The sequence below is a fragment of the Hemicordylus capensis genome, chromosome 3 (assembly GCF_027244095.1).
Source record: "Hemicordylus capensis ecotype Gifberg chromosome 3, rHemCap1.1.pri, whole genome shotgun sequence".
Classification (NCBI taxonomy): Eukaryota; Metazoa; Chordata; class Lepidosauria; order Squamata; family Cordylidae; genus Hemicordylus; species Hemicordylus capensis.
Window position 1 is genome coordinate 118,521,648 of NC_069659.1, and position 26,163 is coordinate 118,547,810.

At 43.8% G+C, this 26,163-nt stretch overlaps 1 protein-coding gene across 8 annotated transcripts in view; it reads right to left on the bottom strand.

Annotated features, from left to right (window-relative positions):
• The window catches only part of FRMPD4 (FERM and PDZ domain containing 4), a 564,699-nt gene that overhangs the window by 60,506 nt on the left and 478,030 nt on the right, over positions 1-26,163 (bottom strand). For all 8 annotated transcript variants that reach the window (XM_053312354.1, XM_053312353.1, XM_053312355.1 and 5 more), the window contains exon 5: positions 1,575-1,620. In XM_053312354.1, the coding sequence (XP_053168329.1) occupies positions 1,575-1,620 (46 nt within the window). The remainder of the gene's footprint in view (positions 1-1,574; positions 1,621-26,163) is intronic.

Here is a 26,163-nt window from a genome sequence, read left to right on the forward strand (position 1 = left end):
CATCTTATAGTCACTTACACCACCTCTTCCCATTTTAAAGTAAAGTGTGTCATTGAGTCAGTGTCAACTCCTGGCGACCACAGAGCCCTGTGGTTGTCTTCTGGTAGAATACAGGAGGGGATCCTGTATTTCAGGCATCAAAATCATTCTGTGCAGACTTCAGGCCTCAAATTGCACAATAATTTGGCACATACAGGATTTATTTTCTCCTGCTAGCCTTAGCCACCTGAAAAAATATATAGGAAGGACAAAGGGGAATATGTCCTTAGCATGTAAATGTCCTTATCTATTGGACTTTACAATTTAAATGGTAGGGCTGACCAAGCATGAGGGACACACAAGACCCACTTAGGAGAATTCTGCAAAATCAGCTTTGCGATCTCAGAGTTAGATTTATATTTTCATAATTTACTCACAGCACTGGGAGCTGCAGTTTTATCATGGAATATAAATAAAATGCCATACAGATAAATATGCAAATAAATTAATATGCCAGTGTGGTGCATTGTGAAACCAGGCTAAAGGGGGAAATACTACTTATTTTAAAATACAGTAGATAGCAACAGAGCAACTTGGAATGTGCCTCTGTCTCAAGTCTGTTGGTCAGAATCTCTGGTTTTGTTCAGTTTAGGCAGTGTTGTTCACTCAAAGCATCCGCTTGTTTTAAAATGGTGCTCATTTATCCTGAAAATTGACCTGATGCATGCCCAGGCAATTCTGGATTAGTTCTTCAGCCTCTCTCTTTAGGCTTGCATTTTTGTACTCTTTTGTGTTCATGAAGAAGTCTTTTAAAAGTTCGCCATGTGTGTATGCACCCAGTACCAGAAATAAAAAGCAGGCAGATATTACTCTTCTACAATACTGTTGTATTAAGAAACACACCATGAACTACCACATCAATTTTGCTTCTTTCCTATCTGAACTCTGACTGGGTCCAGAGATGATAGTAGTAGCCCAATGCTACAAACATCTAACACTTTAAAGTCTGACAAAAAGGAATATAATGAAGGTGTTACTACACAAGATATGATGATAAACTGAAGTAAAAATCCTCAAGACAAAAAAAAAAGAGGTCATTCACACAATCAAAAACTGTGTTCTACCTGGGTTTGGGAGCTGTGTGTGCTCCCAGTTTCTGGCTGTGCAGAAGCAAGGTAGGAGGAAAACCTGCTTTCCCTCCTACCTTGTCTCCTCCTAACTTGCTTCCACACAACCAAAAATTAGGAGCACACACAGCTTCCAAACCTGGGTAGAACACAGTTTTTGATTGTGTGAATGACATCAAAGATTGCTTAGTGAGCCTCTGAAATGTCTTGGAGAAGAAACAAAGAATACTTCCCTAAGGAATACTTTTTAAATGTGTTTTAAAATATCCATATTTATTTAAATTACCCTTACATTGTTCCAGTTCTGTCTGTAGTAGCATATAATCATCACATTTAACTTCAAAGACACAGATTGTACTTCACTTATGCTTTTGGTTATGCAGATAAGGAAGAGACACACACAGAGAAAAGGCAGATAGAAGCTGTAAATGTTGCTAGGAAACTAATTTCAAAAACATAACTACTTACAGGATAAGGCTGAACAACAGTAAGGAGGATCGATTCTTTGCAGCTCCTGTAAAGGAAGGAGATGAAAGTAAGATTCATATTTTTATACTGAGAGATAACAAGGCTCTCTTTTAAATAAAGAGCATTGGAATCTTATAACAGGAAGTTCATTATTTAAGGGATGAGTTAGATCTTCCTGTGCTGGATGGTGTTACACTCCCCCAGAAGGAGCAGGTGCACAGCTTGGGAGTACTCCTGGACCCAGGCCTCACCCAGGCCTCACCCTGGCCTCACCCTGGCATCCATTCCTTGTAGAGAACTATCTCAAAACAGTGGTGCATCAGCTGGTAACCTCCAGGCTCGACTACTGCAATGCGCTCTACGTAGGGCTGCCTTTGTACGTAGTTCGGAAACTTCAGTTAGTTCAAAATGCGGCAGCCAGATTGGTCTCTGGGGTAACCCGGAGAGACCACATTATGCCTGTCTTAAAACAGCTGCACTGGCTGGCAATATGTTTCCGAGTGAAATACAAAGTGCTGATTATTACCTTTAAAGCTCTGAACGGCTTGGGTCCCAGTTACCTTAGACAATGCCTTTATTAGTATGATCCCCATCGCTCATTTAGGTCATCTGGAGAGGTCCGTCTCCAGTTACCACCGGTACGTCTGGTGGCGACTTGGAGCCAGGCCTTTTCTGTAGCTGCTCCTGGTCTATGGAATGCACTCCCGGCAGATATCCGCAGTTTAAGCTCGCTGTCAGCCTTTAAGAGAGCCCTAAAATCCTATTTGTTTGGCCTGGCCTTCCAAGGCTTGTAAAGTGTTGTTTTTAAAAGTATTTTAATTGGTTTTAAATGGTTTTAATCATTTTTGAATTGTTTTTATATTGTTTTTAGCATTGTGTTTGAATTGTGGGTTTTATGTCTCTTAAAAAGTTGTTGTACACCACCCAGAGCCTCTGGATGGGGCGGTTTATTAATGTAATAAATAAATAAATAAATAAATAAAAATACAGTTGTTACAAACCAAAAGGAATGGTGCTTTCCCCATAGATTTTTGGTCCAAGTAAACACCACACCCCCTTTTGATTATTTTGATTCCTCTGAAATGGGGCAGAGGTGTGTCCCCCATCAAGAGTGAGGGCAATGCTGATCCACGAAGCACTGCCTTCATTCTCAATTGGCTTTGTTGGTCCTCAGCATGATCACCACACAATGAAATCTGGTTGTTACATATGACATCATTGCACTGGCTGTCGATCATCCACATAATTAATCCAGGAAGGAGACAGTAAATTATGAGTTTAAAATGGTGCCAGCAGCACCAGAGAAAGGAAACAGCAACAGAGAACAGGAATGAAGAAAGGTGAACATATATAGCATACATATATGTATTTTAAGATTTTTTTTGGTAGCCATATCAGAACATCCCCTGAAAGCAGTTATCTAATACATTTATATCCTCCCTTCCCATTTTTTAGAAAAGCTTGCGGTGGCTTGCAAGGGTTAAAAACAATGGCTAAGACTAAAATGCTCAATATTACTACTCGGGAATTACGCTAAAAGACCACTTAATTTCAATAGTACTTCTGTCAAATAATTTAATCAGGTTGTCACTCAATGCATATATTTAATAGAATGAAAAAACAAATCCATACAACAACCAAGAGCAACATAAAACAACCCCAAACAAGGAAGGTGAGCAAGCCACACCACCAGCCCATAATAGAATATTGCCTCATCACTAGAGCCAAGTCAATTCTTAAAAACCAACAACCCAAAACAGGACTAAAGAAAATCTTCACCAATTGATGGATTACTTTCCATCAGTACAAATAAGACTGTCCCCGCCCATGAGATTACAAAGGGCATGAGGAGAGAGTTCACCCACTGTGACATCCACTGTGGACATCTTTTGTTTGTTTTTAACAATTATTTAAAATCACCAGACACCATTACAATACAGTTAGAAAAACCATCATTAAAAAGAAAAAAGGAAGAAGAAAAACAAGCCCAAGCCTATGACTACAAAACATTAGACACATAACACTGTACAACGTCAAGGTCATTCTTAAACAAATAAGTCTTTCCAAACTTGGATGAATTGGGTTGTCCCCTCCTTACCATAATTTTTATAATTAAAAAATAATAATAGATTCTGCCAAATCATAATAAAAGATTGAGATGGAATTATACCTTTTTGGATATTTAAGGAATAAGTCAGTTTTTCGGCTGTTACTGTTGGAAATTCTCTGTGGTGAGAGAATCCCTTTCTCATTATAGCAGAGTGCACAGAGGCACAACACAGTGGATTTAGTTAGGCATGCGTGTATGCTGAGAGTAAAGTAACTTGGAGCCAGTTCATAGTTTCAAATCAATATATAAGGCATTTATTAGAGAACTTCATTCTAGATAGGAAAGTGAGGAGTTGGGATTTTCCGTCTGTCTGGATGCAGATGTTTGCAGCTGTGGAGCTGCTATCCTGGCTACTCCCTCTCCACCAATCTGCTGCCTCTTAGGCAACACCTGCCCATCCCCCGGCAGTTGTGGCATGTCTCTTTGAATCCTCTCTGGCTTCTGAGAGGTAATTGCCAGGGATGTCCTGGTGTCTGGAGCCCCCAGAATCTCTCGGCACTCTACCAGCTAGCCAGGCACACCTCCTTGTCTCAGGGAGGAGGGGAGGAAACCCCGACAGATACATTTTTCAGATCATGCAGAACAGGCACGGAGCCTGACCGCCAGTGGCCCGTGTGTGGCCGCGGCCCCACTCACCCCGCCGCTGCATCTAACGTCATGTTGGAAATTCTCTGTGGTGAGAGAATCCCTTTCTCATTATAGCAGAGTGCACAGAGGCACAACACAGTGGATTTAGTTAGGCATGCGTGTATGCTGGGAGTAAAGTAACTTGGAGCCAATTCATAGTTTCAGATCAATATATAAGGCATTTATTAAGGAACTCCATTCTAGATAGGAAAGTAAGGGGTTAGGATCTCTAATCTATCTATCTAGCTGGATGCAGATGGATTCTGCATCTTCTCTGCACACATAGTGCAGGGAGAGAGGCTTGCCATGTTGCAAGGTAGAAGGACAGCAAGGGAAGAGAGGAAGGAAGTTAATCCCAGAGATTAGCAATCTACATATCCAAAGGGATAGTGTCAGAGCAGTGGAGAAGGGATGACCAATGTCTTGACCCTCTAGCCCTCTGACTCACTAGTCTGTCCTCCACTGTCTGAGACAAGAGACAGAGTAAACACCCTTTAACTTCCAACAGTTACAATACAGCAGAGTTTATTACATCATTCTTCTAGGGAGAAAACTCCCTCCTTCCAGTTTTTGGCTATAATCAATCTAGCTGCTATCAACATAAAGGACAGTAAATCTTTAGATTTTAGTGTCTCTCGTTCTCCTGAAAAAATACCTAATGATGCCAAGAGGGGATATGGCTGAACCTCTTGGTCAGTGATTTTTGCCATCTCTATAAAAACCAATTTCCAGAAATTTCTAACTCTTGGACAAGTCCACCATAGATGGTAATAAATCTCCTTCACCTTACAATCATTCCAGCATTTAGTAGATGTGGGTTTTTTAAATTTTGTTTTGTTTTTTTCAATATGTGCTAATCTCACCAGAGTCATATAACATCTATGGACTATTTTCATGTAATTTTAGCGGAGACTGAATATAAAGATTTACTAGTCCAGATTTTTTCCCATTCTCCATCATGAAAGGTTCTTGACAAGTCTGTCTACCAGACAAGTTTTAATCCAGTCAATGTTTTTAATTCATGTTTTAACAGAATCAGAGCTTAGATCTTAATCCTTTTATTTCATAGTTGCGTTCTATCACCAACTTCTCAAAATTGGTCAGATCTCTACTAGCCATACATAACATCTGGGGGGAAGATAGAAATGACTTTAGTTGTAGCCAACCGTGTTACATTAAAAATGGTTTTATTTGATCTAGTGTCTTAAGTTTACTTTTATGGTATACATCTCTCAATCTCACTAACTTATTCTCAGGTCTTTTTATTCTACCAATTATTTCTATAATTTTGGGATGGAATATTACTGGGGTTAGTGGGGAATTAAGAGATAATAAATGGAATAACAATTTCTTCCAAATCTTTAAAATAACTTTTAAACAAGGATTAGTAATATTCTTGACCATTATTATATTAATTCTCCTGGGTGTGCCTTGGAATGTACGTCCCAGAGCCCAGCTGATTGGCTGGGCGGAGGATGCGCCTGATTGGCTGAGGTGCACCCAGGAGGATTGGTTACCATGGCAGTGGTCCGGTTGTGGAGGCCAGAGGTGGTGGGCCCTGCCACGGAGGCAAGGCCTAGGAGGGGGAAAAGAAAAGTGGGGGCAGAAGTGGCAGTGGGGAAGAGAGGTGGCTGGGCCCCGTAGCAGAGACTGGGGCAGAAGGAGGGGAGAGGTAACTGCTGGCCCCAAAGGGTGCACAGATGCTCTGTGCGGGGTCTGCTAGTTCTTTTAAAAAGTTCACTATGAGGGAGTAGATCTATTGTCATTATGTCTCTGTCACTTACAAATTAAAGGTCGTACCATGTTTTAGGTTCTGAAGTAACCATGAAACCTACAATATTTCTCATTTGTGATGCCTCATAGTAGATCTCAATATTGGGGGCACCCCAACCCCCATCTTTGGCTTTTGTATATAAGGCATTGCTTGGAAGTCTGGATCTATTCTTTCCAGTTATAAAAGTTAAAAGTAATTTCTGCCATCTATTAATTGTGGAGTGTGATAGATAAGTAGGAAGGACTTGAAACAAATATAACAACTTCAGTAGGAGGAACATCTTAGTTACTGCAATACGACCCAACCATGATAGATGACCATTATCCCATTTATGGATCTTACCTTTAATATATTTGACAACTGGAATGTAGTTTAATTTGTTTAATTCAGATAATTTTTTGGCGATTTTAACATCCAAATAACTAATTGTTGAAAATGATTTAGATAAGCCCAATGTGGAATTTATCTTTTCTTTAGCTTTTGGACCTATATTGATGCAGATCAGTTCTGACTTTCGGTAATTAACTGAGAGCCAAAAAACTTCTCTGAAGTCTTGAAGAACTTGAATAATAGGTATGGCCTGTAAAGGATCAGATAGAACCAATGCCACATCGTCTGCAAAGAGACTGATTGTATGTTCCTTATCAGTAATTTTTTAACCCCTTACTAAGTTCATTATCTCTGATTACCTGGGTTAGTGGTTCCATTGCTAAAACAAATATTGAAGGGGATGGAAGACAACCTTGCTTTGTTCCCCTTGGCAATAAAGCCACTGTGGGCATCTCAACACTCTCCTCATACATTCCTGTATCATGTGTGTATGTGTGTGTGGATGGGGTCTGTTCATCCAAATAGCCCTTTTTCACATGCTCCACATACTTCTTTAAGCAAATATTTGGAGTACACGTCGAGGGGTCATTAGGAGGAACACCCCCCACACATGCAAAAATGGGATGTACCAGGAAGGCATTGGGACATTTGCAGAAGACATCATGATGGGTGCACACTCGGAGTATCCCCTTCCTAACTGTATGGGCAGGGATATCATCCAAACTAACCCAAAGAAAGGAGAAGATGCACCTCATTGTTGCACAATCTGTGCATCATTGACAAGAATACCTTATCCCTTGGTGCTGGGACCCTCAGAAAAGTCTCTTTGGCTGACTGTTAGGGAAAAGCAGGACTACGTGGCTGAAGGTGATCTTTTAGCCAGGTCTGAATCCATTTAAGCTTTATTAAGAGCTTTCAAGTTAATTACCAGCACCTTAAATTGTGCCCAGAAACTAATCAGCAACTGGTGAAGTTGGTACAGAAGTGAAATCACATGATCCAAAACTAGCTGCAGCTAAATCAATATTCTACACAAGCTGAAGTCCTTTTTTGAGTCCTTTTAGAGGGCAGTCCCATTTAGCCCAGCCCTGATATAACTGAGCTATGTGTCATTATGGCTATATTTGCCTTCTGTAGGAATGAGAGCAGTTGGCAGCGCCAGTCAAAGGTCGGCAAATGCACCCCTGGCAACTGCTACCACCCGAGAACAAAAAAGCAGCACTGAATCTAAGAGCACTTCCAATCTGCGCACCTGGTCTTTCAAGCAGAGTGCTACTCCCTCCAGCTTGAACTACTACCCCTGAATCAGCTACCCTATTGACAGCGGCGTAGCTAGGGGAGAGGGGGCCTGTGTTCATCCCTCTCTCTGGTGGCCCCCAAGAGTGAGGGAGGTAATGAAGAAAATAGGGAGGCATGGAGCTGGAGGGCCCTCAGCAGCTGGGGACCCATGTTCTTTGAACCCTTTCGCTCAATTATAGCTACGCCCCTGCCTATTGAACAAAAGTACCTCTGCCTTGTCTGTATTAAGTTTCAGTTTGTTTGCACATATCTAGCCCATCAACAACTTCAGTGGAACTTCAAATCAGAAAATTCAGAATATAAAATATGCAAACAGTACAACGGGACACAGCAATTGTAAGAACCTGTGCTGAAGCAAAGCTTCCATCAAGAAACTTCAGTACTGTTTTCCATTATCAAATATCTCAGAAGCACACACATAGATGTACATTTATTTGCCTAGCAAACCTGTCAAAGCCAATATTTGTTTTATTACATCGATGGGCTGTTATTCTTTTTATCGGTTGAGAAAAGGTTAGTTGCCACTTGGTTGTGATAAACTTGATTTTCTGTTGGCTTCCTTAATTTCCAGTGCAATTCATTGTCTGCTTCTGAGATTTATTGCCTGGTTGAGTGAAGTGCAACTAATTTGCATGCCAGTGCTGCTCAGTAGGAAAAACAAAATAAATCACCACCACAGCATTAACTTGAATGAATGCAAACCCCTGGAGAATTTATTCATTAATAGTTCAATTGAGGCAACTGGAGACTCCTGGCAAGTGGTCCCACATTTACAAGTTATGTTCCTGGTCTTAAAACTCCATTGATCTTGGCATCCTATTTAGTCTAGCACAAGCCTGCTCAATTTAGGCCCCCCACCAGCTGTTTTTGAACTACGACTCTACGACTCCCATACTCCCCAGCCACAGTGGCCAGTAGCCAGGGATTATGGGGACTGTAGGCCAATATCTGCAGGAGGGCCAAAGTTGAGCAGCCCTGGTCTAGCAGCTCCTGAGAACACTGGTGGCCACTCTAGCTACCCATTGGGTCTCTGTAAATTGCGGTTGACTGCCAGATTAGTAACTGGAAAAACCATTTGATCCTGGATGAAGATGCTGACCTATTAATGAAACCTGGCATGGGGGATGAGAGGTGTAAATCTCTCCCAGGTCTGCTGATGGAGTTCCTCTGAGCAGCAGCAGCCTAAACCCAATGGATGTAGAGGATGGGTCACGCTACTCTTCACGAATTCCATCTCCCTGGCCAAGTCCCTCGTTCAACAGTCTATCAATTTTGAGTGTTTGTATCTCACGTTGATTCTGTTAGCATACCATCCATCCTACTGCCTAACAGACTCTCTGCTGGTGATCTCAGTGGTACTGTTGGAGACTCCAAGGATTATAGTTTTTGGGGACTTCAACATGCTGAGGCCCACCTAGCCATGGCTGCCATGACAACCATGGGTCTGTAATCAGATTATATCTGGTCAGTTTCTATTCCAGGGAGTGTACTGTGGGTGGGGGAGCCCAAACTGGTCCTTTTGCAATCAGAGGCATATCAAGGGAAAATAGCGCCTATGGCAAGCATTGAAATTGCGCCCCCTGTCCAAACATCTGACACTCATCTTTCTGATAACTTTACCATCATATCAGCTGAAAAATACAAGTCAAGCTAATTTATCTTTTAATATTTCAAGAACTATTTAGCAGTGGACGTAGCCAGACCAAAAATGCGGGAAAACTACAAATTTCAGTATGCTGAGGCTCATGAAATACCCAAATACTATGTGAAGGTGTACTTGGAAAACTAAACAGAAGTACCTGTCTAATTGTCTACTATGCATTGTAGCATCACGATTACATCAGTTTTAAAAATAAATGGAGAATTTGACTTTTCCCAGATACTCTGAAAATAATTAAAGGATATGCAGAGTAAACTGTGTCACTGCTTGGAATATATTCTAGTATTTCAGAAAGACAATTAAAATGAGAGAAAGAGCAAGAAACTCCCAGTGGGCCTTAATACTAAGGATTTCACACTGATTCAAAGACAAACTCACCATTAATAGCCATATTATTAAGACATCACATTTAACTCACTTATCACAAGAAGCGAAGTAAGAGCAAATGAATACAATCCTAGCTCATAAGCTTCAGCTCAGTATTCACAAGCCCTGATTTTCTGTACATAGTACCAAACTGAATATGTGTACAGTGACATATTATATTACATTAAAGAAATTTTATTTTACCTGTAGCCCCGTTGGGGAGCTTCCTAAAGGCTGTGGGGGTGTGTGTCTGCAAAGGTTACCCCTCCCCCCACTAACCTCTAGGGCCTCACAGGGACCATTTGAGCATGTGCGGTGGCCATTTGTAAAAATATTTTTTTTAAAAAAATTGCCACTGAAAACAGAATGGATGCCGCACATGCTCAAATGGCTTCTGTGAGGCCTGGCATGGCCTAGGGCCTCACAGAGACCATCTGAGCATGCGCAGTGGCCATTTTGTTCTCAGCGGCCATTTTTTAAATTTTAAAAATTGGCACCCCCCCTCAAGTGGCGCCCGGGGTATGTGCCCTGCCTGCCCCACCATAGATACGCCCCTGTTTGCAATTGACCGATGATTTCCTGGTTAGGTTTATGCTAGATATTCTCAGATCTCTGCAGGGGTAGGAGACTTATTAGAATGATCTACTCCCAGACACTAATGGATACAGATGGATTCTTGATTTCTCCTGGAGAATTTCCATTTATATGGACACTGGTCCTGTTGGCACTCAGTGGTCCTTCTGCACTTGGAGTGCAGAGTTGACTTGGGACTTTGACTCAATTGTAACTAGGCATCCTCTTCTGTATTGTAGAGGTGAGTGCTCTCTTTGGTTTTTTGAGGAGTCAAGGTGAATGAAACAAGGGAGACAGATACAAAGACAAGAATGCCAATCAGGGCTGTCCTTAGGGCATGGCAAGCAGGGTGACCGCCCTGGGCCCTGCTCTTTTAGCCCCCATTAGAATTAACTGGAAAGGGGCCCCACACTGGGTGATTTGCCCCTGGCCCCGCACCCCACCAGGGCTCTCTAAGGACAGCCCTGGTGCTAATGGTGGAAAATTCAGACTAAATTGAATACTGAGCAGAGCCCACATTATTATTTATTTATTTAAACTATTTTTATACCGCCCAAAACTTATGTCTCTGGGCGGTTTACAACAAGATAAAGACAAAGGTAAAATATTAGTTAAAAACAAAAAAAAAGAAAGTTTAAAACACAGCAATTAAAAATAAAATAAAAACGATATTCTAAAAACAACATTAAAACAATTAAAACAATATCAGTTAAAAGCCTGGGTGAACAGATGGGGAGGCTCTTATTTCACTAGGGAGCGCATTCCAAAGCCTCGGGGCAGCAACGGAGAAGGCCCGTCCCTGAGTAGCCACCAGACGAGCCGGTGGCAAAAGCAGACAGACCTCTCCTGATGATCTCAATGGGCGGTGGGGTTCATGATGAAGAAGATGTTCTCTTAAATACCCAGGGCCCAAGCTGTTTAGGGCTTTATAGGCTATGACCAGCACCTTGTATTTTGCCCTGAAACATATCGGCAGCCAGTGTAACTCCTTCAATACGGGAGTAATATGGTCTCTCCTAGATGACCCAGAGACGAGCCCGGCTGCCACATTCTGGACCAGCTGTAGTTTCCGGACTATGTACAAAGGCAGACCTACATAGAGCACATTGCAGTAATCCAGTCTGGAGGTTAAAAGCAGATGTGCCACTGTTTTGAGGTCATCTATCTCAAGAAACAGGCGCAGCTGGAGTATCAGCTGAAGCTGATAGAAGGCACCTCTGGCCATTGCCTCAACCTGGGACACCAGGGAGAGTCTTGGATACAAAAGCACCCCTAGACTGCGTACCTGTTCCTTCTGGGGAAGTGTGACCCCATCCAGAACAGGCAGATCAAGATAGTCTCTCAAGTTTTGACCCTGCACAATGAGTACCTCCGTCTTATCTGGATTCAGTCTCAGTTTGTTATCCCTTATCCAGCCCATTACTGCCTCCAGACAGGCATTTAGGGAGGTTATGACCTCTCCCGATGATGCTGACATGGAGAAATAGATTTGGGTGTCATCAGCATACTGATAGCACCCAGCACCAAATCTCCTGATGATCTCTCCCAGCGGTTTCATGTAGATCTTAAACAACATCAGAGACAATACAGATTGCTGAAGGACACCATACAAAAGTTGAGATTTTGAAGAACAACAGTCTCCAAGGGACACCATCTGGAACCTGCCCGAGAGGTAGGAACGGAACCACTGCAAAGCAGTGCCTCTCACTCCTAACCCGCTCAGATGCTCCAGAGGATACTATGGTCAATAGTATAGAAAGCTGCCGAGAGGTCCAAAAGGACCAACAGAGTCACACTTCCTCTGTCAATTCCCAGTTGGAGATCATCCATCAGGCTGAACAAGGCAGTCTCCATCCCATAGCCAGTCCGGAAGCCAGTTTGAAATGGGTCTAGATAATCCGTTTCCTCCAAGACTGTCTGGAGCTGAGAGGCCGCCACCCTCTCAATTACCTTGCCCAGCCACGGAAGGTTGGAGACAGGCCTGTAGTTACTCAGCTCTGAGGGATCCAAGGTAGGCTTCTTCAGAAGCGGTCTAATAATTGCCTCCTTAAGACAAGGAGGCATCCTACCTTCCCTCAGAGAAGCATTTATAATCTCTACCAGGGCTTCTAAAACAACCGCCCTGCCAGATAGTATAAGCCATGTCAGGCAAGGATCAAGAGAATAAGTGGTGGGCCGCACTGTTCCAATCAGCTTGTTCACATCCTCAGGAGTCACAAACTGGAACTGATCCAACCTAACCACATAAGAGGAGATGCTGAATACCTCCACATTACCATCCCTGATGCTATTTGGCATTGAGTTAAAGCATTCTTATTTCACTACGCATGTGGTTGGGTTTAATTATTTCCCACTCCCCATGCAGTTTCTTAGTTTTTAGTGTTTTGAGCTCTGGCTAGTTTAGTTGCTTGGGATTTTAATTGAGTGATTTGTATTACATGTTGTTTGATTCTTGAATTTTTAATTGTTTTTGCAAGCCATCCTGGAAGACCTTTTTTTAGAGTAAAGAGGCAGTACAAAAATCCTCAGATAAATAAATAAAAAATAAATAAATATTAGCATCTAGTCTGTGGCTGCGGTGGCAGCAAAGCAACAGTACTTCTCTGCTACCACTGTGCCTACAGTGTGTCATTAAATGGAGCATTTCTGGATAGTCAGGTCTTTGGCCAGACTTACAACTCTGGATGCCTCCTATGAATAGTTTTGCAAAGCACTTTGCAGAAAGAGGAAGAAAAACGCATTTGCACAAGCACATCTTGATACTACCACCACCACCACCACCACTACTATGAATATTTATATACTACTTTTCAACAAAAGGTCTCAAACCATTTTATGAAGGAAACTGGTACTGAGGAAAGGACTGCCTTAGCAAGGACGTCTACAGGGAGACTCTCTTGCTACAGGGAGAAAGTCAATGAAGTGAGTCTTGAGCCGGAGGGGGTTCTGCGGGGAGAGCGGGCTTGGCCCGCTTTCCTCACAGACAATCAAGGCAACAGCGTGGGGGGCTGGATCGGCTGCCCACATGACTGCCGGCTCCATTACAGAGCCAGCGGGGGCTGTGGGGATTAGGGGCTGCATGGCCCCTGGAAGATCCAGGATGCCCCACATGAGTGCGTGGGGAATCCCAGAGAGACCCTCAAGCCTGGGAGGCTGCTTGCAGCCTCTTGGCTGGGGGTCTCCTTATGTGTTGCCGCAGCATGGAGCTGCGCCACAGCAATACACGATCAGGAAGCCCGGGTTAGCGGATTGCTCACTCCGCTAACCTGGGCTAAGGGGAGGGCTACTTCGGCAGGCTAGCTGCCAGGGAACCACCGGGCTCGCCTGCAAGCCCGCTGGTTCTCACAATGATTGGAAAGCAGGCTAAGCTCCCTTAGCCCACTTTCCAGTGATTGTGAGAATACCCCCAATGACTGATTGCCTAGAACAGGGCTTGCTCAGGGCTTCAGAACAGAATCCTAGGAGTCTACTTGCAATATATAAGGCTGCCACAAGGGGAAAGGGCAGGCAATTAGGGATGTGCGAAATGTTTCGGATACAAAACATTTTGTACCCAAAACAGCCTGTTTCGGGTGTTTTGTAGACAAAACAAAACACCCATTCTCCAGATCCAAAAGTTTTGTATACAAAACAAAACGCCCCTGTTTCGGCTACAAAACGTTTTGTTGTTTTGGACCTCCATTTTGTGGTGATCTCTGAGTCAGTCTCCATTTTGTGTTTGACATCGCTTTGAATTTCCCACCCTTCCAGCCTTCTGATCAGTGACCTAAATCATGGGCTGACCTGCTGACAATTCCCTCCTTGTTCCCCATTGGCTCTTTTGATTCTTCCCACTCTTTACTGACCCCACATTGGCCAGGGAAAGGGTTGCTAACCCATGGGGTGCTGGGTTCTGCTGTTTCTGTGGTGTTCTGAGTGTAGATTCTCTGGTAGCATATGAGAGTGGATTCTTGTTTTTCACTGAAAATCTCATATGCTACCAGAGAATCTACAATGAACACATCAGAAACAACAAAACCCAGTACCCCACGGGCTTGTGGGTATGGGGGTGGTTGGCACCCTATGTGCACTGCACAACCCCTCGCTCTGGGCAATCCCAGTGCCCCCCAAGTGGAATTATGGAGCTGCTGAAACCTCCATTATTCCCCATGGGAGAATTCTTAAAGACACGTAAACTTCAACAAATCACAAAAGATCAGCCCTTTGCCCAATTCCTTTGAAATAATTCTGGAAGTTTCCTTGCCCCCATTGGGCACTACCACCCACCACACTCTGCTCTGGGTCATCCCTTTCCCCTTGATTTGAAGCGATACATTTGCTGGAATCCCCATTATTCCCTATAGGAAAATTCTTAAAGATGTGTAAACTTTAAAAAAATCCACAAAAAAAAAAAAAAAAAAAACAGCCCTTTGCCTAATTCCTTTGAAATTTGGGTGGTAGCTTCCACCCATTGGACAATACCACCACCACCCACTCTTTTTGCCCTGGGACCCTTTTTAAAAATCCAAATCAATTCGGATTTGGAAAATTTGGCTACAAAACAAAACAGGGCTGATTCGGATTCAGAAAATTTGGGTACAAAACAAAACGGGGATGTTTCGATTCGGATACAAATCGAAACAAGAGAATTCCAAAACGCACACCCCTACAGGCAATGACAGATGAATACTTTTCAGTTTGTATAATCAGAGGATATGAACAAGATTTTTGAAGAAATGAGACTACCACATGCACCCTCGATCCAGATTCATTTTGGCTCTTTCAGTCTGCTATGATAGGGTTGGAAGTCTGGGTCTCCGAGGTTATAAAAGTCATCATCACAGGACACTGAACAACTATCACTAATTTACCGTGCTTGAGAAAGAGGATTTTTTTTTTAAAGTGCAACTGGACACAAAACATGCAATTCCCCACTCCCCACCACAAAAAAGTGTAGTTCTAAAAGAACATTTGGGCAGTTCAAAAATTCAGGTTGTATTATGCTAAGGTTTTATTTTGTTAGTTGATGTAAAAGTGACTAACAACAATGAGAAAAATAAAGTGAGTAGTCCAGGCTCTTCTAAAACCTCAGACCCAGATCAAGCATCTCCTGCCCGTGGCAAAGATGCTTCCTGAAGACTCCACTGCTACTCTCCACAGAGTCTTCATGAATGAATATAACACTCTTCCATGATACTGCTGTCTTTCCCAGTTCTAAGGATTTTCTACCCCTCTATGCAAACTTCTAAGTGTAATGGAACATGACTCTAGGCAACAAAGGCACAGATAAGGCAAAGGTGTGTGTTGCCATTACTGAATTTTCTTTTTAAACACTGTGTTGGGCAAGGAGCTTGAGTGCATGGGAGCAAACCAGCGCCAAGTTTTCATGGGCATTTTTCACACAGGGCTTTTAGCTTGCATCTCCTCTGGAATGGAGGGTGTGTATTCACATATCAGCCAGATTTACACCAAAGTCCTTGAGAGCTCTTGGGGAGCACTTCACACACTATTTGGGTTTTTCACTGCATGGTAGAGTGTAGCCCAATTTATATCCAGGGTAAAGAAAATCTACTTTCTGTGTCAGTTTTTGGGGGCAACTTCATACTTACAGTAAAGCCTCTCAGTCTCAGTAAACTTGCAGTAAAGCCTGCTGTGTGAAAAACGCCATGGAAGTCAGTTGTTCCAAACTGGTTTGGGGCCTGGGTTTGGACTGGAACTGTTTTTATCATCCTGGTGGATAATTTGTGGTGGGGATGACCTACTTCAGATGCTGCTGGAGAACTAGTACTCCACCTTGTGGCCTTTGGCTTATGTGGTGCTGCATTGTTCTGTCTTCTTCCTAATGCTTTTTACCATTTAGATGACCTCTGGATAAAGTCATTTGAAGCTGTGGGCTTCAGTGTCATCAGTATGTCGATAATCCTTAGTGCGCTTGTGCGCTCTCGCTCGCTCTCATTTCTGTCATCTGATTCTGAGGAGGCAGTAGAAGTTCTAGGCTAACTTAGAAGTTCTGGAATGGATGAAGAGAAAGAAGCTGAATCCATACACAATGAAAGTAATGTTGGGTGGGGGGTCTGATGATTTGGGAGGAGAGGTGTCACTCATTTTTCCTAGAAGGAATTGCACTACCCCAGGAACAACAGGTTTGCAGGTTACTCCTGGATCAAGCCCTCATTCCGGGTGCCCAGCTAGCAGCCCGTTGCCAAGAGTGCATTTTAAAATCATCATCTAGTATGTCAGTTGAACCATTTCCTGGAGAAATTAGACCTGGTCACAGTAATTCATACTTGAATAACTACCAGGCTGGACTATTCAAATATACTTTATGTGTGGCTGCCCTTGAAGATCATCTGGAAACTTCCACTGGTCTAGAACACAGCTTCCAGGATTTTATCTGAGGCCAACAGATCACATCATATTATGCCAATCCTTTACTAGTTGCATCAGCTGTTAGTTTGTTTCCAGCCTCCATTCAATGTTCTAGTTTTAACCTCTAGCCCTAAATGACTTGAGACTAGGAGGCTATTCTCACAACTGCTTGAAAGTGGGCTAAGGGAGCCCAACCCACTTTCCAGTGGTCATGTGCTGAAACGGGAGCTGCACAGCTCCTGGCAGCAAACCTCACTGAATACCTCCCCCCCCCATTAAATGAGGTTAGTGGAATGAGCGCTCCACTAACCCCATTTCCCTGACTGTGAGTCACCACAGCACAGCTCCATGCCATGGTGACTCATGAGGAGACTCCTGACCGGGAGGCTCTGTCTCCTACCACGGGGGTCTCACCAGAATGCCTCACACACTTGCGTGAGCCATCCTATAACTTCTGCCCCCCCCGCCCTGATCTTCTCCATCCCAGCTGGCTTCATGATGGAGCCAGTTATCGTGTAGGTGGCTGATCCGGCCGTCCAGGGCGGGGGAGCAGAGTGATTGTGTGCGGGAAGAGTGAGCCAAGTCCACTCTTCGCACCAAACCCCATCGGGCTCTCCACACTGTGGAGAGCCTCCAGGTATTTCAAATACTGCTTTTTCCTGTACAAAGCTGCCCGTGACAGTATCCACTCTACAGAGGTTCTTCTTTGCATTCCCCTGCACAATAGCAGATGTCTACAATGGAAAGGGCCTTCTCAGCTGTGGCACCCAAACACAATATTACTGCCTTTCTACAGGAGTAAACCTCACCCCCTCACTGCCTACCTTCATAAGAACAGTAAAAATATATATTGTTTAGACATGCTTTTAGACTTAGCCTCACTGGAATGTCATTTGTTTTGTTGTATGTTTGTTTATATTAATATATAAATGTCACTTTATTATAAATATAACCCATCCTGAGTGTACTTTTATGCATAAAGGTGTGTTATAAATTAATAAGATAACTAAAGCTAAACTCAACTCTGTGAAAATCTATACTGCATCACAAAGCCATTCAAATGGAAGCTCTTCTTTAAGAATGACCATTGCTCGCTCTCTCCTTCTCCTGCCTTTCCATCCCAGAGACTTGTCTTTCCCACTCCTAAAACGGAGTAGAAAGGGGAAGGCAGCACTAACTTGGTCTCTATAGGTGTTGGAAGAGGAGACAAGATGTAGAGAAAGCGTGCATCAGCATCTGTTTATGGTTTAGGGCTCTCCGGGGATGGAGATCTGCAGTGTGACACAGCCAGGATGTAAAATCTGTTCATAATTATTTTGGTGGTAGAGTGGAGAGCATGCATACATACAGAAGAAGCAGTGCATGCATAGTTTTGTTGCCAAGTGTCTTTGTGTAGTCAATTGAAGAACAATCCCAAAACATCTCAAGCCCCCAATTAATAAGGTGTTTATTCCCTTTCTCTTGTAGTTCATGGGTTGTCTCTTCTGTGGTGGAGTCTGATGTACATGTTACATGTTGCAGCAGCTTGTCAAACTGATTTTCCCAGTTGGGACAAGCATAAATACTCACAATATCAGCTCCCTGGTCATTAACACAATTGTGGCAGGTGATATCAGCTGCTCAGGCTACAGTGAACAGACAATAGAGTGGACAGACAAAAACAAGAACTCCTACTGGACTGAGCAGCAAAGATTTAGAAACTGACAACTGAAGCTATAGCCCTCATTTTTCAAACACATGAAAAATCATGCAATGGTACCCCAGTGGAAATTCCCTCTTTTACAAAACAGTTTTAAGCCCAGAAGCCTGTTCTCAAAAATTGGCCATTCTTGGCTGACTTGGGCTTGAGGTTTATTTAATAACAAATATGATTTATTTTACCACCAGAGGCAAAGAATCCTGAACTCCCTTTGCTGGTGCTTCCATGGCTTTAGTAGCTATGCCTGTATAGCTATGCTATTCAAAGAACATTCCACACATTTTGTATATTCCTGAACAAAGGCATTCTTGAATTTTAACAAAAGAAATGGGGATCTAACACATAACTATAGCTTTAACTAATATGGTATTATCTAACTATCAAATAATTTTACTGAATATTTACAGCCAATTTTACTGAATATTTACAGCCACATTGCTTTTGAGCGCTCCCTTTCCCCCATGGGGGCCACTTGGAACCTGGCCTGATAACATGAGCAAAGCAAGCAAAGCCCCACAAAAGGCTGCTTAATAGCCTCTTTATTGCATCATAACAAGGAACCTGCTAGTGCCTTCACTGCCAAGATCACTCTTCGGGGTCTGGTCCTCACCTCACGGTTGTAATATCACTCAACACCAGGGCTGCTCAACTTCGGCTCTCCTGCAGATGTTGGCCCACCACTCCCATGATCCCTGGTTGTGGCTGGGAGTTTTAGTCCAAAAACAGCTATGGGGCTATTGAGCAGGTCTGCTCTACACTGAGGCTCTCCTTGTTTGAAGGAGAAGCTAGACATGAAGTTTGTTCAAGGATACAGAGCACACAAAGGGTTGTCCTCGCTAGCCTTCCACTCAGTTTGCCACACACCTGGAGCTTGTAAGTGCTGACAAAGTAGTGCTGCACAGGCTTCACCCTCTGGAGTGCTTGTTAAAGGAGTCTGGAACTCACATTGCCCAAAATAAAAAACCAGATTCACCTAAAACGGCAACGAAAATTTTGTAAAGATGATGGCGTTTCGCTGTCACCTATATGACCTTTGGCTATGCAGTGCCAGTATTTGGCAGTACTACAAGATTCATATAAGTACTTATCATGCAAGAAATGTAGAATATAAAGGTGAACAGAAGGCTCAAATTACAGAACATTAAAAAGGTCAAAGAAGTGTTCCTAAGAATGATCTATCGCAGACTACATGAAGCATGAACATTTTAATATGGAATTTGTCATTGACTTTGTCTGCAAACGTGTAGGTACAGCTCCCCCACCACATTCTGTTTGTTCAGTGTGGAAGAAGAAATAAAGGTGTCCTGAAGAGAATGTTCCTGAAGACAGATGAAGCATGAAATAGCTGTCCCTGAATCATATTCTGACGACATAAGAATTATGAGATAGGAGTGGGATAAGAGGACCCAACTAAACAAGGCAGTGATGAGATATACTAGAGGCTGTGGCAGACACTAATCAGTTGAGCTACCATGGAACAAGAGGGTAAACAAAGGGGTAAACAAAGAAGGTGGGGGAGAGAAACTGCAGAGGGCAAGCACTGGATCATTAAGGGTTAGAAATGATGGGGGGAATGCAGACTCCAGGGACAATTTTAGACTGCAGATGCAGTATGACATACTGTGTAGGAGGTGGTGATTCTCTCGAAAAGCTTACCTCCCCTACAGATGATTATTTCCTGTTGCTGGGCAGGTGGATTGCCTGCCCAGATTATTACCACCTTCTGCCGGCAGTAGGGAGGCTTGGGGGCTGGGAGGCCGCTGGAACTCCCATTATATACCACGCAAGTGCGGGGTGCATTATGGGGAATCAGCCGACAGTGGCCGAGAGGCTGCTGGTGTGTGGGTGCCGCACAGAGCCATGCGACACTGAAACATGATCAGTTAGCCTGGGCTAATGGCACATTTACACCCTTAACCCAGACTAACAGCTGGGGCTCCCTCGCGGGTTTGTCACTATGTTGCCACTGGGACCGCATGGGAGCTCCCAGTGGTTCCCATGTGCAGGCAAAGCCGGACTGGGCTTCCCTAACCTGGTTTTGCCTGTGTGTGAGAACAGCCTCAAGGTCTTTTCTCCAAATTAAATGGAGAAGAGAGATAACATTTATTTCCATGATAGATAACAGTTATTTTCTATTATTTTACAATTTCTCCATAGACCACTCAAGTGCACCCACATCTTACATAAATGCCCTCAATAGCACAAAACAAAACAAAACAATGCTTTCAGGCATTATATGAAAAGTGAAGGGCAAGGTAAGAAACTATGTATCTAGAGATTACACAATGTGGAATGAACCAGAATATGTTCCATGCTGTTCAGTCATTGACCTAGTTATCTTTAACTCCATGTTGCTCAGCAATCTTCTTAGGAAGAAAATTGGCTAAAAGGTGAAAAATCTCTGAAAATCACAGAGGCTAAGAAACAGATAATAGTGATTCCTTGTACAAAGAAACTAATTTTGAAATGGTCCAATATCACACACTGTAATGCCAAATACAACCTATTTACTAGTGAATCGAAAAGAAATAGAAATGGACTGCTTTCAACTTAATTAAGCATTTCTCCAGAATGAATAACCTGACCAGCACCCCCCCCCAAAAAAAAAGCTTAGATTGGATCAATTCAATCTGTGACTCCTGAGGAATCCAGAATGTGGACAAGCTGCTTGAGGCAGGGCGGCCTACCACCTGTTCTCTGGAACCTTGCCCGACTTGGCTGCTTCTATCTAGCAGGGAGATTGTTGGAGGTGGCCTAGTTAATATCATAAATGCATCTCTGAGGAAGGGTAGGGTGCCTCCTTGTCTGAAGAAGGCAATGGTTAGACCATCTTAAAGAAGCCTTCCCTGGACCCCTTAGTGATGGATAGTTATAGGCCAATCTCCAATCTCCCTTAGTTGGGCAAGGTGATTGAGAGGGTGGTGACCAACCAGCTCCAGGCAGTCTTGGAGGAAACTGATTATCTAGATCCATTTAATACTGTCTTTAGAGCTGGCTATAGGGTTGAGACATCCTTGGTCAGCCTGATAGATGACCTTTACCGGGGAATCGACAGAGGGGGTGTGACTCTGCTAGTTCTTCTGCTCTCTTGGTAGCTTTCGATACCATCGACCATGGTATCCTTCTGGATTGCCTGGGGGAGTTTGGGATAGAGGGCACTGCCTTGCAGTGGTTCCGCTCCTATCTCTTGGGTAGATTCCAGATGGTGAAGCTTGGTGACAGTTGCTGCTCAAAACGGGAGCTGTTATATGGAGTCCCCCAGGGCTCCATTTCGTCACCAGTGCTTTTCAATATCTACATGAATCTGCTGGGTGAGGTCATCAAGAGTTTTGGTGCTGGGTGTTATCAGTATGCTGATGACACCCAAATCTACTTCTCCTTTTCATCTTCAGGAAATGGCACTTATTTTCTAAATGCCTGCCTACAGGCAGTAATGGGCTGGATGTGGGATAACAAATTGAAGCTGAATCCAAGCAAGACAGGGGTGCTTATTGTGGGGGCTCAGAATATGAGGGGTGAGTTAGATCTTCCTGTGCTGGATGGGGTTACACTCCCCCGGAAGGAGTAGGTGTGCAGCTTTGGAGTACTCCTGGACCCAGGCCTCACCCTGGTATCTCAGGGGGAGGCCATGGCCAGGAGTGCTTTCTATCAGCTCCGGTTGATTCGACAGTCGTGCCCATTCCTTGAAGAGGATGAACTCAAAACAGTGGTGCATCAGCTGGTCAAAACTCCCAGCTTGACTATTGCAATGTGCTCTATGTGGGGCTGCCTTTGTACATAGTCTGAAAGATTCAGTGAGTTCAGAATGTGGCAGCCAGATTGGTCTCTGGGGCAACCCGGAGATACCATATTATGCCTGTTTTAAAACAGTTACTGTGGCTGCCAATATGTTTCTGGGCAAAATACAAAGTGCTGGTCATTACCTTTAAAGCCCTGAACAGCTTAGGACTGAATTATCTTAGAGAGCGCCTTCTTCTGCATGATCCCCACCGCACATTAAGGTCATCTGAGGAGGTCCGTCTCCAGTTAACACCGGTTTGTCTGGTGGCAACTCAGAGGCAGGACTTCTCTGTAGCTGCTCCTCGGCTGTGGAATGTACTCCTGGCAGAAATCTGCAATTTCAATTCTTTACTGGCCTTCAGGCAAGCCCTTAAAACCTATCTGTTTCACCTGGCCTTCCAGGGTTTTTAAATAGCTGTAATTGGTTTTAATGTTGTAACCTGTTTTTCAGGGTTTTTTTAACTGTTGTGATTGTTTAATTACTGTTTTATGATGTTTTGTTTTACACTGTTTTATAATTGTTGTTTTAATTGTTAACTGATTTTAATTGTTTTGTTTTTAATTGTAAACCGCCCTGAGCCATTTTGGAAGGGCGGTATAAAAATCAAATAAATAAATAAATGAATGAATAAATAAACAAACAAATAAATATATAAACTGAAGCAGCAAAAAATGGCATCCAACACTTGGCAAGTGGGGCCGGGCTGGGGTGATAGACTCTAGGGGTGTGCACGGAACTGGTCCGGCACTGGGGTGGGGGGTTCCAATTTAAAAAGGGGGAGCTTTACTCACCCCTTCCAGTTAAAAAGCGTATTTCTTGTAGTAATTGGGCGGCAGGGTGCCGCCCACTTCAATCTCCGAGTCTGGCCGCGGGCTCCTCCTTGGTAGGCATAATCGGGCAGCAGGATCGCTCCAAGTCCCTGCCGCCCGCCCTCTTCATGCTAAGCAAGCCCCCCCCCGTCGGCTGGTGGCCGCCCCCTGTGCATATTAGGGGGTTCCCCCCTCCCCTCCGCCCCCTTCTTGCCAAATATCCCCCCCCTCCATTACAGGAGGACGGCAGGAGAACTCCCTGCCGTCCCCCTTCTCCTTTTCTGGCTGGGCTGCAAATGGTTCCTAGGAAGCCTTTCGCGCGCGTGCGCGAAAGGCTTCCTAGGAGCCATTTGCAGCCCAGCCGGCAAGGCAAGCGGACGGCAGGGAGTTCTCCCGCCGCCCGCTCGCTAAAGTTAACGTTAACTTTAGCGAGCGGGCGGCGGGAGAACTCCCTGCCGTCCGCTTGCCTTGCCGGCTGGGCTGCAAATGGCTCCTAGGAAGCCTTTCGCGCACGCGCGCGAAAGGCTTCCTAGGAACCATTTGCAGCCCAGCCGGAAAAGGAGAAGGGGGACGGCAGGGAGTTCTCCTGCCGTCCTCCTGTAATGGAGGGGGGGGATATTTGGCAAGAAGGGGGAGGAGGGGAGGGGGGAACCCCCTAATATGCACAGGGGGCGGCTGCCAGCCGACGGGGGGGGGGCTTGCTTAGCATGAAGAGGGCGGGCGGCAGGGACTTGGAGCGATCCTGCCGCCCGATTATGCCTACCAAGGAGGAGCCCGCGGCCAGACTCGGAGATTGAAGCGGGCGGCACCCTGCCGCCCAATTACTACAAGAAATACAGTTTTTTACTGGAAGGGGTGAGTAAAGCCCCCCCTGTTTTGAGTGTAACCCCCCACCCGAACCAAAACCACCCCGTGACCGGACCGGTCTGGAGGCCTTTAGAATGGCCTCCGAACCGATCCGTGCACATGACTAATAGACTCTGAATACTTGTCATGAAAACAGCACTACCAATGCAAGCCCAACTCATAGACTCATGCTTGTGCTTCCATTATGCCAACTGTCATCTGATTTAGCAAGTCTTATTCTAGCTATACCCTTTAAAGCAGCCTCAGTTTTATCTATGTTTTTTAAAGATCAAAATAAAGGAAGGGTTTGACTAATTTTCTTTTTTGTCACTTCAAACTGAGGATATTTTCCTTAGATAAAAATGTCTGTCCTACTGCCAGATCTCATACCACGAGGTTTCATTTTCTAGATTATCGACATCCACATAATTATAGACCAGAGTGAGTAACAAAGTTAGGAAAGAAGGTTCTTATTTCGAAAGAATGAGCAAGTTTTTCAGCTGTAAAGTTCTTTGAAAATGCTCTTCTGTGGTTTGCCAGGAAATTTTCAAAGTTATATGCTTCCCTGCAGTTCCACTGAAGAATGCAGGTCAGCATAAGGGAAGGTAGGATCAGCTCTCAAATGATTCCGAGGTCAACTGAATGGGGGGGGGGTACATCTCTGAAACTCACCATCACAACTGTCCACATGATCACAGAGAATGCTCAATTAACACTACACAATGTTTTGGTTCTTCATTTTATTTTGAGGAGATAGACAACTCAAGCCATACACCAGCTGCGGGAGAGTCCTTAGGGTAAAGAACAATTAAATATTGCAGGGCATAAATGACTGTCACTGAACTCTTGAGTAATATATAACTTTTAAAAAACTATATGGCATAACATTGCATCCAGCATCTCCTTGTGGTGAACAAAGGGGCATCCAGCATCTCCTTGTGGTGAACAAAGGGGTCCCTAAGGGGGTGCGGGACCCAGGGTAAATTAGTGTGTTCAGGGCCCCTTAGCAGGGGTGTGTGGGGCTGGCCATTTAAGTTCCAAATTGCCCTTGCGGGCACCTCTTAGCTGAAGGGCCCCTGCGGGGGCCATTTAAGCTTTAAATGGCATGGGGTCTGATTGCCCTATGCAAAGGACTGGTCTTGTGATGAAACACTGAACATCATGATATCACATCACAGTGTCTTCCTAAATGTTATTGGAGGAGGCAGAATGGGTTGAGAACAGCCATTTATTCCCTATAATATTTAGTTAGAACTTTAGATTAAGTAGTGATCTTTAAATTATGAAAAAAGGCACAGATTAATCCCATTAAAGTCATTGGCTGGTATCATAACAGTGCACCTCCAGTGGCTGACATCCCAACCATTTTCTTGCAGAAGGACATTGTGCTTGTGTATGGATGTTGCACAGGCAATTTCCATTGCAGATTAGTGTTGTTCTAGCAGAACATGTCTTTGTTTAAGGACACAGCACAAGGTGTTGCACAAAGAAAGGAATGTCTGTTTGAGACTAGTCCTTGTGCTAAAGATGTTGATGTTGCACAACACTCATTGCACAACATTGTTGCTCAGTATTGTTCCTAATCTTGCACATCATCCATCACTCAAGACTGCTCTACAATATTGCTGTGCAATATTGTACTGCTTTGCAGTACTTGTTGCACAACCTTGTAGCACAGCTTTGTATATGCCCTGCAGGAGGTCTTCCACCAGATGTTGTGCAACTTCACGGAGCACCACAACTTCACATAGCTCCACTGTTAGGATGTCAGCCACTGGGAATACACTGGGTAGAATTAAAGATCTTTGATTAATTGGACTGTGGAACACTGTCCAAATGATTAAGCAGGTTTAACTCAATGGAACATTCAGCAGTGTTCTTGTTCTGCTTAGAGTTCTAGGAATGGATAATAATCAATATTGCCTCTGGAGCATGTTTCTTTGACTGTTACTATGGAATGATCACTGCAACACCAGGATTTTTTTTAACCATGCATGGTTTAAAAGAGTTGGCTACTTAGAAAGAAATATATGTTTCTTCTTTATTCCTCTTGAAAGATACAATCCTTGCATTGTTTTGTTGGAGTTGCTCATAAGGGCAAGCTAAATAGTTTCAGGAAGGGAAGTATGGGTGCGGTAGGGACAATTATTCATGAAAGGAGTTGGGACTGGAGGAGATCTTATCAACTGCTCTTTTTCTCCATCTCTCAGTTTTAATTCCTAATCCAGCATTTAAAAAATTCAGAAGATGAGCTCCAAACAAGGTTTAGAAAAGAAAGATGTACGTTGCTGTACCAACAGTGATTCTTACGATTCTTACCTCAAGCATACATAGAAAAGGAAAAGACTTATATCCTAGTTCTGATGG